Genomic DNA, 21,040 nt, shown 5'->3' with positions numbered 1-21,040 from the left:
AGGCACCCTGCAGCAAGGGCTTGCTGAACAGAGACATATAACATAACAAACATAACTGGCAGAACAGATAACAGAAACACAGGAAAGACGACGTCAATGAACAAGTAGGAAACCCACAGAGCACAGACTGACACGGATCCCATGGGTCAGCAGCATGGGAGAGTGAGTACAAACAAGGAGCAGGACAAGACAACACACACTAGGAGAGCTGACACAGAACTGAGGAAACCTCAGCCTTAGGCCTCATGCACATGACCGTTTTTTTTTTAAGGTCCGCAAAAACGGGGTCCGTAGGTCCGTGACCGTTTTTTCTTCCGTGGGTCTTGTTGTTTTGGTGTCTGCCTGGCCGTGCGGAGCCAAACGGATCCGTCCTGAATTACAATGCAAGTCAATGGGGACGGATCCGTTTGACGGTGACACAATACGGTGCAATTGCAAATGGATCCGTCCTCCATTGACTTTCAATGTAAAGTCAGGAGTCCCTTTTATACCATCGGATCTGAGTTTTCTCCAATCCGATGGTATATTTTAACTTGAAGTGTCCCCATCACCATGGGAACGCCTCTATGTTAGAATATACCATCGGATTTGAGTTAGATCGTGAAACTCAGATCCGACAGTATATTCTAACACAGAGGCGTTCCCATGGTGATGGGGACGCTTCAGGTTAGAATATACTAAACGAACTGTGTACATGACTGCCCCCTGCTGCCTGGCAGGTGCTGCCAGGCAGCAGACCCCCCCCCCTGTATTTAACTCATTGGTGGCCAGTGCGGCCCCCCCTCCCTTGTATTTAACTCATTGGTGGCCAGTGCGGCCCCCCCTCCCTCCCTTGTATTTAACACATTGGTGGCCAGTGCGGCCGGCCCCCCCTCCCTGCCCTGTAGTACTGTAGATTCATTGGTGGCCAGTGGGCCCCCCCTCCCTCCCTTGTATTTAACACATTGGTGGCCAGTGCGGCCGGCCCCCCCTCCCTGCCCTGTAGTACTGTAGATTCATTGGTGGCCAGTGGGCCCCCCCTCCCTCCCTTGTATTTAACACATTGGTGGCCAGTGCGGCCGGCCCCCCCTCCCTGCCCTGTAGTACTGTAGATTCATTGGTGGCCAGTGGGCCCCCCCTCCCTCCCTTGTATTTAACACATTGGTGGCCAGTGCGGCCGGCCCCCCCTCCCTGCCCTGTAGTACTGTAGATTCATTGGTGGCCAGTGGGCCCCCCCCTCCTAATTAAAATCTCCCCCCCTATCGACTACGAAAATCGCATGCGTCGCAACAACCTACGTATATTGGGACTTTCTGAGCGTGCAGAGGGTAATAACCCGTGTGATTTCGTGTCAACATGGCTGCGAGCCACTTTCCCTGATGCCACCTTCTCTTCTGCCTTTATTGTCGAGAGCGCGCACCGGGTACCGGCCAAGCCGATGCCTCCTGGAGCACCACCGCGGCCATTATTGGCGAGACTACTGACGTCTGCAGATCGAGACCTCATTCTACAGCTGACCCGTCGCAAGCAAGAGCTTTGCTTTGAAAATGCAAATATCATGCTCTTCCCGGATTTTCAGAGCTTCAGAAGCGCAGAGCGACATTCACAGTGATAAAGAGACGTCTTCGGGACTTAAACCTCCCATACTCAACGGCCTACCCAGCCAGGCTACGGGTAGTAGACGGAGAGTCCATTAAGTTCTTTTTTTTTTAAAATCAAATCGTTTTTATTGAACAATAAAAACATAGTAAAACATAAAACAATACGTTGTATTTTCCTTTCTTTACATTATCCACCGTGTGGAATCAGTGAACAACAGTAACACTCCTGCAGAAGCTGCGGCCTGGCTGGAGGGCAAGCCGCATCCAGCAAGATCCCCGAGATGAACACTGCAACCTTTAGATGTTATTACCTGTCAAGGTTTTCTCCGTTGTTTGCAGGGGGGTTACTGAAGGCATGTTATGCCAAGTGTGTGCCTTACACACTTTATAGTTTGATACCACTCCTGTTTTGTCCCCCTAACATCTGATCTTTATTGCTCATTGCATAGCATGCATTTTCTAGGATTGCATTGTTGCACAATGTTGTTGTTCTGCATTAGCTGGTGTAAAGCAGCATCTATGATAAGCATAACCTGTGATACTCTGCAGACTTACTGCTATAGAAAGGCAGAAATATGATTGTAGGTATAGGGATGAAGGGCTCTGCCCTTAGATAGGTGTATTTACATACTACAAAGTTGGGGCACCAGTTCTCTGCGTGGTACTTAAGTTAGTTACAGTGCGAAGGGTTAAACTAACCAATAGCACACCCCGTATACTGTTGTGCCACACAGGACCTACCACCGAGTATCCCGTTGCATGTGTGTGATGCCCCGGATACCTGGTGCTAGATCTGCCTTTTAGATGGCCTTTAATGAACCATTGTTAAATGTTTGGATTTTTTTTAGTTCTTAACTACCATTGCATACTTACCTATGTACTATCATATCATGTGAAAGGTATAAAGATGTATGACCGGAGGTGGCCGTATGTAATAGAGTGTAGGGAGCGATAAGCATATTCCATGATGTTACAATGGCAGACCTAAGGTTAATGTCTTGGAATGTCAGGGGCCTTGGGAGTGTTAGGAAGCGTACCATGGTGTTCTCAGTGATCGGTCAGTTCAACCCTCATATCTTGTGCCTACAAGAGACCCACTTACTCCCTGACAAGACTAGGAGATTATGTAAATCTTGGGTCCAATGGTCTCGCCACTCATGCTACTCTAACCTGGCTAGGGGAGTTTCTCTTATGGTTCATAAATCCCTAAGATGGGAGGTGGAGAAGCTACAGATGGACAATGCGGGAAGGTATATTTTTGTGGCAGCATATATTAATTGCATACTATATGTTATACTGGGGATCTATGTCCCTCCTCCTTCCTCCCTCCAAGTAATACACCAGGCGATATGTTTTGCGGCCACTTTTCCCTCAGCACAGATGATATGTATGGAATTAACATGACCCTACACCCACTACTGGACAGGTTTCATGGTGAGGAGCAGCCACGAGGGAGTGCTCAATCCGAATCACCATTGTCCATATTGATGACGGAGGTGGGGTGGGTGGACTTATGGCGCCTTAAGCACCCTGATGATCGTACTTACTCATGTCAGTCAGCTAGCCATAACTCCTAGTCCCGCATTGACTATGTCTTTGGTGGCTCCACAGTGTGTTCACTCCCTTATCGGGTGGAGTATGGTGCCAGAGGGGTTTCGGACCATAACCCTATCCTACTATCTCTGTTTATGAATGTGAGGGGTATGGGGTGCTCCATGAGGGTGCACCCCTTTTGGCTTACATTGTTCCCACCTTCGGACCGTATTCCGGACCAACTGTCAGTGTTTTTGTCCGACCACGCTTCTTATGATAGGTCAATGGTGTGGGAGACGCTGAAGGCATACTTGAGACGGTGCTTGAGATCCTCTATCTCCTTTATCAAACGTAACTCTGCTAAACAAGAAAAAGACCTAGCTGAGGAGTGTGCTGAGATGGAGAGGCTGTATGTTGCGGACCCAACGCCCCAGAATAGGGAGAGGTGGTTACAAATTGGAAGACGTTACCTTACTTTATTACAGGAAAAGGCTCAGCGCAAAATGTTCTTTACTAAGCAATCTTATTTTGAACTAGGCAATCAGTCTAGTAAGTTGCTGGCACATATCGTTCACCAGAATCAGGCATCTCCTGCTATCCTGTGTATTAGAGATGGAGAGGGCATTATAGTAGTGGAAGCAGAGGCCATAGCTCACCGTTTCCGGGAGTTTTATCAAGACCTGTATGAGGCCCGAGTAGATTACACCAAGGAGACAGTTAATACCTACCTGCAGGAGTTAGAATACCCCAAGCTCTCGCAGGAGATGGCTCAATCTCTGGAGGGCCCAATATCGGATCGGGAGATATTAGAAGCCATTAAGTCTCTGGCGAATGGGAAATCCCCTGGCCCGGATGGGCTACCCCTAGAAGTGTACTCTAGATATATTGACCAATTAGTTACTCCTTTATTGCAAATGTATCATGACTCCTTTTCAAAAGGTACCCTGCCGCCTTCACTATACGAAGCTACCATTGTGATACTCCTCAAGCCAGGCAAGGATCCAGTTGATTGTGGATCATATAGGCCCATATCGCTATTAAATCTAGACTACAAAATATTGGCTAAGATTTTGGCACAGCGGTTGAATGGGGTTATTTTAAACCTTATTCACCCGGATCAGTCTGGATTCTTGCCTGGTAGGTCCACAACGGATAATCCGTAGAGTGCAGGTTGTCACCCAAATAGGCCTTCAATGGGGGAGTCAGTGGGCCCTGGCATCTCTGGACACAGCCAAGGCCTTTGACTCCGTAGAATGGCCATACCTACTGGCCGCCCTGGAATGCTTTGGAATAGGTCCCGCATTTATTAGATGGATATCAATATTGTATAAACAACCTTCGGCTGGTATTCTGGTGAATGGTATGTGCTCAGCGAACTTTAATCTGGGTCGTGGGACCAGGCAAGGATGCCTGTTGTCGCCACTACTATTTGCTTTAGCGATCGAACCTTTAGCTATCCGTATTAGATCTGATGCTTAATTTAAGGGGATAACTATAGGTGACCAAGAGGACAGAGTGGGACTATACGCGGACGACATGGTACTGTTTATGTCAGATGTGGAGTCTACGCTACCCCATGCTACTGATATTATTGAAACATTTGGTCAATTTTTTAGGATAAATTGGTCTAAATCTGTTATACTTCCGCTATACTCCCTACCCTCATCCTCTCTTAATACCGAACTACCTATAGTATCTGAATTTAAGTATCTAGGGATCCATATCACCAAAGACGCGGCCTCTTTCCATACTCTCAACATACAGCCTCTCCTGAACTATAGTGCAGACAAATTTAGGGTATGGGGTGGTCTCCCACTATCCGTCCCGGGTCAAATAAACCTGATTAAATTAATCATACTACCTAAGTGGTTATATGTGTGTTAGAGCATGCACCTTTCATTGTTCCCAAAAAGATATTCCAGCGTTATAAGTCACTAATGTCTCCATTTATTTGGGGTAATGATAGACCTAAGTTATCCATTGACGTATTATGTCACCCTAGAGGAAATGGAGGTATGTCCTTGCCTGACTTATATTTATATTACCTGGCGGGACAATTGAGACAGCTAAGGTCATGGATCTCCTCGGACAGTGTTCTGATTAGGGCAGAAAGGCAATTGGCTGCATTTTTGGATATCTCCTCGTTGTGGCCAGTGTTGGAACAGCCAAAACTCTTTAGCCGAACACTCTTGCCCGTACACAAATTAGCCATTCAGGTGTGGGATGCTGGTAAGAAGTAGCATTCTTATATAGGACTGGACCCCAATATACCCTTGTGGGAAAACCCTATGTTTCCCTCTCTTCATACTGGGATGGATAAGCAGTTCTGGAAGGATCAGGGGATTACCGTCCTGGGTGACCTATATTCAATAATGTGATTAACACCTTTGAACAACTGAAAGAACGCCATAATCTACCTAGAACCACATTTTTTAAATACCTTCAAATACGACATGCTATGAACACCCACTTTAGGGATATCACAATAGCAATCTCTGACTACCCACTGATCGGTGTCATACGCTCCCAAGGCCCCAAGGGATTTATCTCTGCTCTTTACACTCACTTGCTGAGTACCAAAATGCATAAGGCCCCCCTCTTGGTATTATCCAAATGGGAAACTCTAATACCGGGTATCACAAATGAAGATATTAGTGACCTGAGGCGTGGCTTGGCTGCTGAAGGAGATGGCCGCATGAGGTGAGAGCTCCTCCACACCTTAGCTCCATAAGCGGCAAAAATCATTGAAAATCCTCAATATGGATTCATATTTCGGATCCACTCGATATAGAAGATCGAGAGCTATCAGAAGAAAGAATTCTGACCGAGCAGCTCGAAGGAATCAGTCTTTTTCGACGAATGAAAGAGATGACCGGGATGAAGCTGACACTCCCTCGGATGCATCGTCGGGCTCCAGCTGCAGGCAGGCTGCCACCTCTGGAAAGAGATCGATGCACAGCACACCGAAGAAGCTAAATCGGAAAGTGCCATTTTTACCTCCGAATACCCCGATTAAAAGGGGGAAATCTAAGGATTATACACAGAAGCGATCAGATCATACAAAATCTTCGAACCAGGACGCGCTCGATTATAATACCTCGAGACTAGAAGAAAGCGCTATAGCGCCAACAGGGAAGTCGACCCCCCATGTGTCCGATTCGCTGGATGAGAAAGAAAACGATCGAGAGGGGATTATTTCTGCACAGACAGACAAAGGAGAAGATACCATAACTGAGAGCCCTCGATCTAAAATAATCGATGACGAGACAAAGCTAAGCAAAGACACAGTGAGTATTCATGTATCTCATGAGTCTGTACCCGACCATTTTGCTGAGTTTCACGCCGCAGACAAAGAACTTTCGGCCACATTACTCAAAGATATGCTCCTAGCTCTTAGATCATCGATTAATGCTGATTTTAAAAAATCGATAACTCCTGTCCAGCAAGCAGTAGAAGAACTAGGAGAAAGAGTCTCCCATGTAGAAGTCAAAATGGAAGAATTTGCAGCTTCTCAAAATGAGGTTATCGACAGACATAACGATCTAGAAGATCAGGTCGAATTCTTGCAGACAAAAGTGATTGACTTAGAGGACAGGAGTAGAAGAAATAATATAAAATTCAGAGGTGTCCCTGAGAATGTTATGAACAATGATCTGACCCCATACATCGTTGAACTGGCCAAAGAGCTCATACCACATGCTAAAGATTATGAGTTGTGCGTCGATAGAGCACATAGGCTACCCAAGCCCTCTTTCCTTCACAAAGATGTCCCTAGAGACGTTTTAGCCAGATTCACCTTCTTCCATACCAAAGAGCAAATCCTAAGAGAAATGAGGAAAGGTCCTGTCTTATCAAGAAAATTTACTGGCCTACAACTTTTCACGGATCTATCTGCAGCCACGATTAAAGCGAGAAAAGAATTTGCTAGAGTCACTAAAACTTTAATAGCGAACGATATTAACTATAGATGGGGGTTCCCAGTAAAGTTGCTGGTATACAAAGATGGAGTCCTACATACAATGCTATCACCAGACTCTGCTTTGAAAACCCTGAAGGAGTGGAATTTGCAAATTGAAAGGATTCAGCCTTTTCAAGACAAAGCCACTAGAAAGGCCCAAGATGGCCGACACCCAGGAAATTTCCACGACCGCATGTCTCAAACAAAGGATAGGAGACAAAGGAACAGTACTTGAGGCTGCCACAAGGAGCGTATCCAAGTGTGGGGGAAGGAAACCTCCTGTTTGCCTGTAATACACCCGCCCTATAGTTCCTGTAGATGACTTGGGATCATCTGACTTTCTTTGCCCGATTTGTTACCGGGCTTTTTGCTTTTTTGTTTTCCAATGTAGTTGTAGTTGATGCTGTATTTAATAACTGTTTATTTGATGTTTTTAGTACAGGAGGACCCCAACATTCTGAGTTAACCAATCATTTCTCCCTGCCTAACTATGTTTATGCTATAGATTTTTCAGTTACAATGTTTATTACTTGCAAGTCGGGTAGTGACCTGAGGAATACAAAGTACATATCTCTGCTCATGCTTAAGAAATGGCTGTTAATGTAGTATCAATTAATGTGAGGGGCCTAAACTCCCCTTTCAGAAGGAATCAACTCTGGAATGAGGCTTTAAACAAAAATTGTGACATTCTGTATGCCCAGGAAACCCACATAGCCACTAATAGCACTCCACAGATTAAACATAGGAAATTTCCAAAAATTGTTTACTCCACTTATACAAAGAAAAAAAGGGGAGTCCTGATTGCTTTTAGGGACTCGATTGCAGTGGATGTCAGAGATCAATTTATAGACCCTAACGGGAGGTATATCATACTAGTGGCTTTGATTAATAACACCCTGGTTACATTAGTTAATATCTATGCTCCTAACTCTGGTCAGACAAAATTTATGAGGAAAGTATTGAAGAAAATTAATATCATGAAAAAAGGCCACCTATTATTAGGAGGCGACTTCAATGCTATTCTCAATCCCTCTATGGACTCCACCCATAGTGGAAGACACTGGGACTCAGCGTTCCAAAAATTAATTAATCAAAACAATCTCTATGATATTTGGAGATTGCAACACGCCTCAGAGAGGGATTATACACATCTGTCAAACAAATATACCTCATATTCAAGGATAGACTACTTCTTGGTTGAAAGATCATTTCTTGACTCAATAACTAAAACAGAAATCGGCAACATGGTCTGGTCAGACCACGCCCCGATCAGTTTATCTTTCTCGCCTAATCAAAAGCAAACCAATGACTACAGATGGAAAGCTAATCCCTATATCCTTAATAATTCTAAATTTGCAGCTTCTATCGAATCTGAGTTAGAAGAATATTTCATACTAAATAATACCCCGGACATAGACTCATACACTCTATGGAACGCCCACAAGGCCAAAATCAGAGGGACATTTATGTCCCTAGGTTCCTTTGTTAAAAAACAAAGAGAGAAGGATATGACTGAAGCCCTGAAACTATTAAAAGAATTAGAATCCAAAAACAAATTAAATCCTTCTTATACTACCACAACTGAATTACAGAAAGCCAGGTTGAAAATGTATAACTTACTCCTACTCAAATATGAGAAGATCTTACGGCAATCTAAGATAAAATTCTATTCACATGACAATAAAACCGGGGCATTACTTGCTAGGAAGCTAAAAGCCAAAATACAGAAGTCCATAATTAGGAAAATTAGACATCCCAAGACTGATCAAATTAAACTAGCTCCCCGTGATATTGCTAATGCTTTCAAAGACTACTATGAGGAATTATATAATTTGGCTTCAGATCTCCCAACACCAGTCAGAGAATCAAAAATCAAAGACTTTTTAAGTAAACTAGATTTACCAAAATTAACTCCAGACCAATCCCACCAACTGAATCTGCCAATTTCATTATTAGAGATATCAAATGCTATTAAAACTTCCCCTAATCAAAAATCTCCAGGCCCAGACGGGTTTACATCCGAATATTATAAAAGGTTTGCTAGTATCTTAATTCCACATCTTCATAAGGTATACAACCAGGCGTTTCATTCAGGTACTCTTCCTGAAGATATGCTACGGGCCACTATAGTTACCATACCCAAGCCAGGCAAGGATGATAGTGAAGTAAAAAACTATAGACTAATTTCTCTGCTGAACGTGGATGTAAAGATCTACGCAAAAATCCTGGCAGATAGGTTCCAAAATATTCTCCCAAAATTAATTCATAAAGACCAGGTAGGATTTTTAAAGGGTAGACAAGGCCCAGATAATACTAGGCGTGTAATCTCTCTTCTCCAACTTTGTGAAAAGCGGAACAATCCTGCCATCTTTTTAACTGTTGACGCTGAAAAAGCCTTTGACCGTATAAACTGGTCGTATGCATTTCAAGTTTTGGAGAAGTTCGGGATATTGGGAGATATTCATACAGGCATCAAAGCACTTTACAGCAATCCCTCGGCAAATGTTTATGTGAATAGCTCCCTGTCAAATTCCTTCAAAATTACCAACGGTACTCGGCAGGGCTGCCCTTTTTCCCCTCTACTCTTTGTCATGTCGATGGAGCCATTGGCAGCAGCCATAAGATCTGACCCGGACATATTTGGCATAGATGTGGGCCAAGAGAATTATAAATTAGCACTTTTTGCAGACGATGTCATATTAACACTCACCAATCCCCAATCATCTTTATCAGCCTTCTTTAAAACCACTCAGACCTTTGGTGAATTATCTTACTATAAAATCAACACTGATAAATCTCAAGCTCTACCAATTAATCTGAATACTGAGTTACTATTAGATCTAAAAAGACGTTATCCTCTAGATTGGCAAAAATCTGAAGTTACATACTTGGGCATACAGGTGTCACACCCCTCATCGAGACTTTATAGTGCCAACTTTCCAAGAATTGCCTCTGAAATCAATAAAGATATGGCGGAATTTACTAAAAACACCATTTCTTGGCTGGGCAGGATTGCGGCATTCAAAATGCTGCTCCTGCCAAAGCTCTTGTATCTCTTCAGGTCACTGCCGATTTCTATTCCTGATTTGTATTTCACAACACTTAATTCCAAACTCAAGTTATTCATCTGGGATCGCAAAAAACCAAGGGTTGCTTTTAGAACTATAATTGGACACCATAAAAAAGGAGGGCTAGGAGTACCACATATTCAGTACTATTATTATGCAGCCATCCTAGACCAATTATCTCACTGGTGGAATGATAATATGGACAAATTATGGGTCCAAATAGAGAAAAATATATGTGGCGTAACATCGTTAAAATCCAGACTTCTAGCACAAATCTGGGGTTTCTCCTTACCTAATCCACCTATCAAGGTTGTCAGTACCTCGGACGATATCTGGAAGAAATTCCTTAAACTGAGAAAGGGGAAATTACACTTTCCCTTGACAGATGTTACTTTAGATGCCCTCTCTGATTCGGTAGATCTAATCCCTATTTTACATTGGAAGCATCTTGGCATTGAATCCCTGCAAGACTTTTATGAAGGGGAGGCGTTTACCTCATTTTCCAAACTCAAAACTCGATTTGGATTAGAGCGAGACGATTTCTACAGATTTCTAAATGTGAGGGAATTTGTTAACAAACACAAGATATTAGAAAAGAGACAACTACCACATATGGCTCTACCAGTTAATTTGTTCAAGAAAAAGAGAGGGATATCTATCTTTTATGCCCAATTAACAGAACCCTTTAACAATGCGCCTACCAAGCAAATGGGGAAATGGGAAAAAGAGCTACAAATGTCGATAGATTTGAAAGACTGGCATTCATCATTATCTTACACTCATAAATTTTTTCAAAGTACTGCTCACAAGGAGGTGATCCTTAAAACCCATCTTAGATGGTACCACACACCGAGTAAATTACACCTAATCTTCCCAGATACCTCGGATCTTTGCTGGAGACAGTGTGGGAGGAAGGGGACACTACTACACACCCTATGGGAATGTGGGACTATCCAACCACTTTGGAAAGCAATTGAAAATGTCATTAGGTTAATTACAAAACTCAACCTTACACTTTCTCCACACTTAGCACTCTTATTACTGGGATTAGATGATCTGCCAGACAATTTTAGGTCAATTATAGCACACCTAGTTATGGCTACAAAACTGGTTATAACTAGGCATTGGAAATCGACAGATACACCACATGTGAAGGAGGTTTGGCAAACTGTCAGCAATACATGTATGTTCGAGGAAACCATTGCTCGCATTCAAAATAGGTCCTCTACATTTCACTACAGATGGGACAAATGGTTGGAGAGTATATATCACCGCTCTCAAATGTAAAGGGAAATCCTGTACTATGTTATTTTGTTTTATTTGTGTTTTATACTGTTATGATGTTTTTTTATTTACTTCTTTTCAGGTTTGTTATTGCTTTGAGTTTATCTATACATACTGCATATATGTTTAGTTGAACCAATTTATGTGATACCATATCTGCTTTTTATTTGCCTCATTACATATATGCCTATCATAGATTCATTCCATTATATTCTGTTTTGTTTGTTTATATAAAAAATGTTAATAAAAATAATTTTACAAGATATTAGTGACCTATTAGAATCTCCTGTATTGGTTTCCCCATCCATAAATAATAAATTTATACAGCTATGTATTATTCACCAAAGTTACCTATCGCCCGTCCGGTTACAAAAAAATAGGCAAATTGTCACATTCTAGGTGTCATAGATGCGACTCGGAAGGGGCATTTTTCTGGCATGGGATTGCCTGTATATACAAACCTTTTGGTCTGACATCACAAGCTTTCTTTCTACGCTTACACACCTCCCGATAGCACTAACCCCACAAGTATGCCTGTTTGGTATACTTGATGAAGAGGTATATCCTCACCATGTTAGAATACTCTTGAGGGAGACATTGTTTCTCGCATGGAAAGCTATTGCGATTCGTTGGAAGGGCGATAGACGACCTTCTCTTAACCAATGGAAAGTACTTGTGAATAATGTGGTATCCTATGAGAATATTGTATTCAAGAATCGGGGTTGTCCTCAGAAATTCAGCAAAGTATGGGGACCCTGGTGTTCATCTATGCAAACTATGTATTCAGCTCATAGATTTTCGGATAATCTTAACGCAATATTAGGATAAGATGGTTTTGTACTCACTACAAGTATGTGCTCTGTCAAACATGATTGCTCTGTACATGTTTTACATACGTGAATTGTCATCTCACCTTTATTGATATTGGTATGTATATGGTACTGTTTATGTATTTGAATGTCTCATTGACCTTCATGTATACTGATGTTCTCTGAACTTCTCTGATGATTCGTTCAATAAAACGAGTAAAAAAATATATATATACAAATTCTAGCATCTGATGACATTGATGCACATGAAAATAGAACTGTAGGAATCCATTAGCTGGGGCCCTACCCAACTGCAGAAAAAAATGCCCATGGTAATGCAGGCCCCTTTATCCTGACAACTGGGACCTCAATTCAGGGATGCTTCCACATGCCATGCATCTTTTACAAGTGTTTTCGGGGTGGCATATTTTAGCCACATAATGCTTCACTTTATATTTATTTTCCTATAGAGCAGTCCTATAAACCAGAAAATTGTCTTAAAACACCACTAAAATTGCAGTGATTTTTATTGGCCAAAGTGGTTAAAAAAAAAAAAGCCAAAAAGGTGACATTTTTTGAAAACAAACCTACGTGTGCAACCACCCCAAGTGTTGGAAGATAAATTACAACCATTCAAAAGTATGCAAAAACACCCCTGCTGTACAAGTGGCGGAAATGGTTAACTGCATACCTGAATAATGAGATTTTACCTGCTCTAGTAACCTGGAATGGTGGGTATTCATCAGCTTCTCAAACAGTACTTTAATAGATTGCATGTCAAGTCCTGGGATCTTGGGGCTGGTCTTAAAATGCTCATCATTTCTGTAAGTATTGAACAGCACACGTTGCTTCACAAAGCAGAAACGGAGACAGTCCTTAGATAAATGTATACAATTTACTAATGTCTACATAGATATTAGTGGATTAGTACAGTGCTCGTTGTACAAACTGTGTTATAAATGGAAGGGATCTAGAGCTTTAAGATCAAATATACATAGATAAGTAATGCGACATCCGGGATAACTGATTGAGGGGTATTCACTATTGTGGTGTAAAAAAGTTGCCTGTGTCTCTTAATAAATTTCACGTATTCTGTTGCAGACGGACTTTATACTAAGATGGGCGTCTGTAATGCCAGTATAAGTATATCTCCTCTATTGACTGCAGCAGTCTTGTGGCCAAAAACAGGTGCCTTCTACTTCTGTGGCACTGGAGGACATTTTGAAAGGAGAGCCCCCGGAGTATAAATTATCCCAGACAGCCCCTTTAAACTGTTCCACAGCATTATACAGTACCATGCCTTTAATCCAGCATCTGACAGGCCTGATGTTACGGATGTTACGGAATTGTACAGGACAAAACAAACTAATCTGGACTATCACAAGCGCAGAGGCAAGAGACTGAGCAGAGACATCTAGGTATGAGATTTCTTCCAAAATGACACGGACAGGTAACATTTTGATAATCCAGAACATCTGATATTCCTTTACCAGCTCTGCCCCATTGATGTCGGATTAAAGGAGTTTTTCATTCCCGTCACCATCTGCAGGATCGGCAGGGATCTGACTGCTCGGACCCCTGCTGATTACAGGAACGAAGGCCCATGTAAACCTGAATGCACGGAGCAGCAGACACGCATGCGTGTCCACCACTCCATTCATCAATATAGGTCTGCAGAGATAGCCAAGTGCTTGTACTCCGCTAAGTTCTTACAATGGATAACCCCTTTAATCTTCTGGAGGATTATGAAACAGCATTGTATAAGGAGACAGATTCCTTTCATATCTGGAAAGATCACAAGGAAGTGACAGGTGAATCAGTGCTTACTTTTTCTCCAGAAAACTCCCATTCCAGCAAGCTGAAGAGGACAATGTCTGAACGATGCTGCTGTGACATGTATGGGGAAGCACAGGTTAGTCAGCAGTCTGTAGTCATAGTACCTTTCCATACAATAATACAGCATGAGCCTAACCTGCTGGAAATTAGAACTGTCTCCCCAGTGCTAGTGTACTTACATTTTTAACTCAATATTCATAGAAAAACTTGTGCTTCCTTTGGGAGTCATTCCTCCGCTGATTTTTGAATTATATTAAAGATTTGAACACACTCTGATTACAGTGCGACCTACTCTATACAGTCCTTTGTAAAGTTAAAGGGAGGGCTGGGGTTTCAGAGTGTGGGAAGAACAAAATACATAGGGGATCATAGTTAAGTGTAATGTGAGAAGCCCAGACCAGCCACACGGCTGGCATAGCATAGCATAGGTGTGGTCCTGGCTGGAGTGACTTACAGAGTGTTAGGGTGGGTTCATATCACGTTTTACGAGTCTGTTCGACATACATTAGAAAAAAAAAAAAAAAAAAAAAGGATAGAAACACAGCACACCACATTCTAGTATCCTGCACAGTCCGGTAAACAAAAGGGCATTTTTTTTATTTTATTAAACTCTACGGTGAACGGATACCACTGTATGGCATCGGTCTTAGACATCCGTCTTTTGTATATGTTAAACAGATGGGAAAATACATGATGTGAACCCCAGCCTTAAAGGGGTATTCCAGGGTATTTTCCTTGGGCTGCACATGGTAAAACAAAAACAAAAAAAAATGTAAAGTCATAGTCCCCGATGCTTTCCACACAGCAGGAGATATCTGTGAAGGTTGCTCAGCTTATTTTTTTTCACCATTTGCAGCCCGGGGAAAAGATTTTTCTCCCTAAAAAGGAATGTAAAACCAAATTTATTTATTTTTAAATGCCAGTTAAAACTAGATAAGGACACAAATCTGTTTATTTCTAATGTGTTTTTATTTTCTGATCACCAAAAATTCTTTAAAAACTTTAATTTACCCCATTTTCTGAAGGCACATTCCAGTTAAGTGAGACCCATCTACCGTGCCAAAATTCCAGATAGAAACGAAGTTAAAGAGAACCTGTCAGCTGCCGTATACTGTCCTCATCGAGGGCAGCATATCGTGGAGACAGACGGCAAGCAGCCACTCCCTGAAGATCACTGGAAACAATGACATCACCAAATGACATTTCTTCTTTTCCATATGTGAGCTCGGTGCTCCTGATCTGTTTCACCAGATAAAATGACAATGCTCTAACATCTTTTCTTACAATTCTGCCTTGTGCTGTTCCTCTGTTATTCCTTTATGAATTAATTAACAAATGGGCTTTACCAATCCTCTTCTCAATACTGTTTCTTTGACAAGGGGGATAGTAATAACAGAGGAAATGTTCTCCAGCAAGGTTATTTTATGGGGAAAGCAAGTATTTCATAAAAGAGCCATGTCCGAAGAACTGACAGGTTAAATATGAATTTGATTGAACAGATATCGGATTACTTCTGCGCTGAAATAATATTTTAGGATATCATTAATGGATGATAATACAGAATACGGTTTTTAAAACACATACTTGATGGTGTTGGAATGACTATGATCAATTACTTTCTGCCTCCACAAATCAATGGTCTCATCGTTTATCTGACTGGTGGAATTCACGGTTTTACAGGAGCGGAAATCATCGGAAGGTTCAGGGCTCTGGAAGAAGATAATGACATCATGAGACTATGAAACAATTTACAGGAAGCAAAAATCTGCCTGCTGCATCTCATATGATTAGGGTAATAAGACTGAAAGGATGACTTCCGATAATACTGATGTAATGTTATACAGGGTACGTGAACTGAGAATGCTGCATGTAGGATTTCTTTATGGTCAGTCTCATACTAACCTGTAGATCCTTTAGGCTGCAATCACTTCCCCAAATATTTCTCATAGCTGCAAAATAGATTTTCAAAATGTTGAGGAGGAATTTTGGACCATTCCATCTTGAAAATCTATTTCTCAGGCCATCAATACAAGTCACCCCCCTACACATCTTGATAAGGTTAAGGTCCGGAATCTAAGTAATTTCAAAGGGTTCACTTACTTTTCCTTGCAACTGTATATGTGCAGGAACTAGTATCTAAAACAAGGACTATATATGCTCTTGTCATATGGTAGAAGTCTTGATCACTGAATCAGTCCTCCCAGCTCAATACGCAATCAGAACATCAATTTTTACTGCAGCATTGACGCTTAGACACATATGTCCTCAGTAGTGCTGACATGTCACACCTACAGCCCCAGTGGCTGGCTGCTGCGGTCAAATGTCCATGATGACACGTCATCGCTGGAGGCCAGTATACATGGGTGACCAAACTACTAGTCAAGATTACATTGACTAGTGCAGGTTACCATTCATAGGTTACACTACATCAACATAAAAAGTGGGTCTGACTATTTCAATAATGGCAGTGAATGGGATTGATGAGTACACCAAACTTCACAGGGCTGGGTGTGTGCTTCAAGGATGTGACCAAGTGACACCATAATCACAAATAACACTCTGTTCAAGACAATGTGCCAGTCACTACTGCATACTGCTTTCTCTACAGGTTCCATTAAAAAAAAAATCTCTCATCTGACCACATATAAAGGGGTTTTCTAAAGATTTTGATATGCCATAACTTCATGATCCGTAATGGTCTGCAGAGCACCTCTCCCAAGTTCACCACTAGATCTACAGGTATAAGAGGACGTGATCACAACTATGGTTGTTTCGGGTATTAAATTTCCGATACCCAATCGATACGATACCTAGATTTGCCTTTTAATCGATACTAGGCTGCGCTACGGGACAGCCCAATATCAGAGAACATGGATCGCACTGCTCTCAGCGTGGCCATGTTCCCTCAGCAGCACGCGGAGAAGGAAGCAGTCTCTCCCTCCCCCCTGTGCTGCTGCTGCCACCAATGAGAGGAGAGAGGGGAGGAGGAGGGGAGGGCGCACTGCGCCACCAATGATAACTAACGTTTAATACATTACAAATACAGACGGCAGAAAGACATTGCCGACACCCGACCTCTGACAGGGCGCTGCGATCCACGGCAATTAACCCCATCCCCCCCACCCCCCAGTATTAAAATCATTGGTGGCAGTGGCCACAGAGTCCCCTCACCTCCTCTCCTTGGCGGCAGTGTCAGCTTCTGATCGGAGCCCCAGCAGTGTAATCCTGGGGCTCCGATCGGTTACCATGGCAGCCAGGACGCTACTGAAGCCCTGGCTGCCATAGTAATCTCCCTGCTGCAGTGAGCACAAAGCACAGGGCAGCAGGGAGAGTGTGAAGTCCTATTCATCCTAAGAGAGCTCTATTAGAGTGAATAGGACAAGGGATGAAAAGATCCCAGGTTCTAGCCCTAAGGGGGGAAATAGTTATTAAATGAAACAGTAAAAAAAAAAAATGATTAAGTATAAATCACCCCCTTTCCCAATTTTACATATAAAATATATAAACAATAAATAAACATATTACATATCGCCATGTCCGAAAAGTCCAAACTCTTAAAATATTTTAAAAAATCTCCTATGCGGTGAACGCTGTAAAAGAAAAACCGCGTGATTCGGCATTTTTTTTTGTCACCTTGTCTCCCCAAAAATAGGATAGGACTGTTCGATTATGGGCCGGACGTTCCATAAAATGCAGCATGCACACTGCTTTTTTTGCAGTTTTATTTTTTTCGCGTGGTATCGAATGTTATCGAGTATCGCAATACTTTTTTATGGTATCAAAACCGAATCAAAATTTTGGTATGGAAACAACCCTAATCACAACACTGGTAAAAGAGGACTATTCTTAATCTGTATAATAAATTATACACATATATTCTGTACTTGATGTACTACACAACAGCTGAGAACTGGAACTCACCTCTGGCTTTGAGCAAATCACAAATGTTTTATTCCATCCAGAGAAGATGCGTTTGATGATACTGAACGATGATGGATCTGTTTAGGGAGAACAACTATTAGGTTACTGGAGGGTTAACTGTTACAGTGGAAACAGCAAAGATGGATCTAACAAAGCCTGAAGTTACTGGTAACATAAGAGCTTCAAGCTACTGAGCACATCAGAAAATTTAAGATGTACAACCCAGTTAGAAGCCATTAAGAGAAAAATACATATATGTTGTTTAGTCATAAAATTAAAAGTGGTTGTGCACTATTATTATTATTATTTTTTTTGGGGGGGGGGGGGGGGGGAATTAGTGCGTTGGCAAACCTCCCTGTTGGGCAGACCTGTGAAGGGACTACTGCTTACCGCTCCTTCTCTCCCTAGCCTCATCTGCTCCGCCACGCTAACTGGATGTCAACTTCTGTTTTGACGCAGCTACAGCCAATCGCTGGCTGCAGTGGTGATCCACTCCTCTTGTGTCATGTCACCATTTGAAATGGCATAAGGTGAGCAGGTCAGTGATGTGGCCAGTGATTGGCTTCAGTGGCATCAAAAAAGAAGTTGATATCCCAAGAGCACAGAGAAGCAGCCGAGGCCTGAGAGAAAGGGAGCACGGAGCAAGCCCAAGGAAGCAGGTAAGTAGGCTTCACTTTGCAGGTGTGCCCAACAGTTGCACAACCCCTTTAAGGGTGCCTTCACATGTGGTAAAAATCCACAACATAAATAGTTCCCCATGGATTCATAAGTCTACTTTCACACTGGCGTATTGGCTTTCCGTTTGCGAGATCCGTTCAGGGCTCTCACAAGCGGTCCAAAACGGATCAGTTTTGCCCTAATGCATTCTGAATGGAAAAGGATCCGCTCAGAATGCATCAGTTTGACTCCGTTCCGTCTCCCTTCCGCTTTGGAGGTGGACACCAAAACGCTGCCTGCAGCGTTTTGGTGTCCGTCTGATGAAACTGAGCCAAACGGATCCGTCCTGGCACACAATGTAAGTCAATGGGGACGGATCCGTTTTCACTGGCACAATAGAAAACGGATCCTTCCTCCAATGACTTTCAATAGTGTTCAAGATGGATCCGTCATGGTTATGTTAAAGATAATACAAACTGATCCATTCTGAACGGATGCGGGCGGTTGTATTATCTGAATGGATCTGTCCATGACGTATCCGCACAAAACGAGAGTGTGAAAGTTTAACTTGGTCTACACAAAAAAAATATGTGTGTGTTTTTCTGCAGAACAGAATGCAGATTTCAATGGGAAATCATAATCAGTAATAAAATCTGCATCAGAATCCACAATAAAATTAGTAAAAAAAAATGCACCAAAAATTGCATGAACCTAAAAATAAGCACTGTGTATTTTTTCACCATGTGTGAAGGCACCCTTAAAATACTGACAGTCAATGTCATTGATTATGGCACACTGTCAAGGGGGGGGGATATATTAGGAAGCAGGCGTACTGTTCAAGCTTGAAGTTGTTGGATAGCAAATGTTGTGGGGTGTTGCCGTTTCGCATGGGTTAGTACCTACCAAAACTAGTTCAAAGGAAGGACAAGAAAGGAATTGGGGTCAGCATTTTTAGCTCTAAAAGGATCACCAATGGGTATAGAAAGTGACAACTGACCTGTCTGGTCAGATCTCACAGAAGAGTTACTGTAATATAATTGCAGAAAAATTTCAAGATGGATATGATAGAAAGGTGTCAGGACATACAAGGCATCACAGCTTGCAGCACTGTATGGAGCTGCACAGTTGTCGACCACAGTGGTGACCCTGTCCATTGCTGAAAGTGCCCACAATGGGTACATAAGCATCAGAACTGGACCATGGATCAAATGAAGAAGGTGGCCTGGTTTCATGAATCCTTTTCTTTTACAGCATGTACAGATGAAACTCTAAAAATTAGAATATTGTGAAAAAAGGAGACTTTTGTATTACTTACCAGTAAAGTCTCTTTCTCGCTCTTCCTTGGGGGACACAGGAAACCATGGGTATAGCTCTGCTCCCTAGGAGGCGTGACACTAAGTGAAAGCTGTAAGCCCCTCCTCCATCAGCTATACCCTTCAGCCTGGAGAGAGAGACTGCCAGTTGCGTGTCCAAGTAGTGAAAGATAACCACCAACCGGAAAAAGGAACTGTCGAGCCCCAACGGGGGCAACCAAGCCGGAACCACAACTGTAAACCCAAATGAAGGGCGGGTGCTGTGTCCCCCAAGGAAGAGCGAGAAAGAGGCTTTACTGGTAAGTAATACAAAAGTCTCCTTTTCTCGCCCATATTCCTTGGGGGACACAGGAAACCATGGGACGTTCCAGAGCAGTCCCAGAAGGGAGGGACCAGAACAAACTAGACCAACACTAGAGGCATCAATCAACTGCCGCCTGCAACACCAGACGGCCTAAAGCAGCGTCAGCCGACGCATGAGTATGCACCCTGTAGAACTTGGTGAAGGTGTGCAAGGAGGACCAAGTGGCCGCCTTGCAAATCTGCTCCGTAAGAAGCCCGATTCCTCTGAGCCCAGGAAGCCCCGACCGCTCTAGTGGAGTGAGCGGTAACACCAAGGGGCGGAACCTTGCCCTTGGCGAGATAAGCCTCAGTAACAGCCATCTTGACAAAACGGGCGATAGCAACTTTGGACGCCGCCATCCCTCTGCGCGACCCCTCCGGAACCACAAAGAGCGAGTCAGTACGCCTGAAAGAGCTGGTTACCTCCAGGTAAACCTTGAGCGCCCTGACAACGTCCAGGCGATGAAGCTTCCTCTCCCGGGGGTGGGAAGGGGAAGGACACAAAGAGGGGAGAACGATGTCCTCGTTCAGATGAAAGGCGGAGACCACCTTAGGAAGGAAGGAAGGGACCGGACGAAGAACCACCTTGTCCTGGTGGAACACTAGGAAAGGTTCCAGATAGGAGAGTGCAGCCAATTCGGACACCCTCCGAAGAGAGGTGACGACTACAAGGAAAATAACCTTGCAGGACAGAAGCCGCAAGGAAACAGTCCGCAGAGGCTCGAAGGGAGAAGCCTGG

The 21,040-nt window shown here is 42.9% G+C and overlaps 1 protein-coding gene across 6 annotated transcripts in view; it reads right to left on the bottom strand.

Moving 5' to 3' along the window:
- The window catches only part of HERC3 (HECT and RLD domain containing E3 ubiquitin protein ligase 3), a 129,075-nt gene that overhangs the window by 42,441 nt on the left and 65,594 nt on the right, over positions 1-21,040 (bottom strand). For 4 of the 6 annotated variants that reach the window (XM_040418141.1, XM_040418144.1, XM_040418142.1 and 1 more), the window contains 4 exons: positions 17,990-18,066; positions 15,653-15,777; positions 14,060-14,119; positions 12,943-13,054 (listed from right to left, as the gene is read on the bottom strand). In XM_040418141.1, the coding sequence (XP_040274075.1) occupies positions 12,943-13,054; positions 14,060-14,119; positions 15,653-15,777; positions 17,990-18,066 (374 nt within the window). Of the gene's footprint in view, positions 1-12,942; positions 13,108-14,059; positions 14,120-15,652; positions 15,778-17,989; positions 18,067-21,040 lie in introns of those variants that run through there. The other 2 variants (XM_040418143.1, XM_040418146.1) reach the window with 2 other exon arrangements.

This window comes from Bufo bufo, chromosome 2, assembly GCF_905171765.1.
Source record: "Bufo bufo chromosome 2, aBufBuf1.1, whole genome shotgun sequence".
Classification (NCBI taxonomy): domain Eukaryota; kingdom Metazoa; phylum Chordata; class Amphibia; order Anura; family Bufonidae; genus Bufo; species Bufo bufo.
This window is presented reverse-complemented; position numbering and strand designations above follow the sequence as displayed.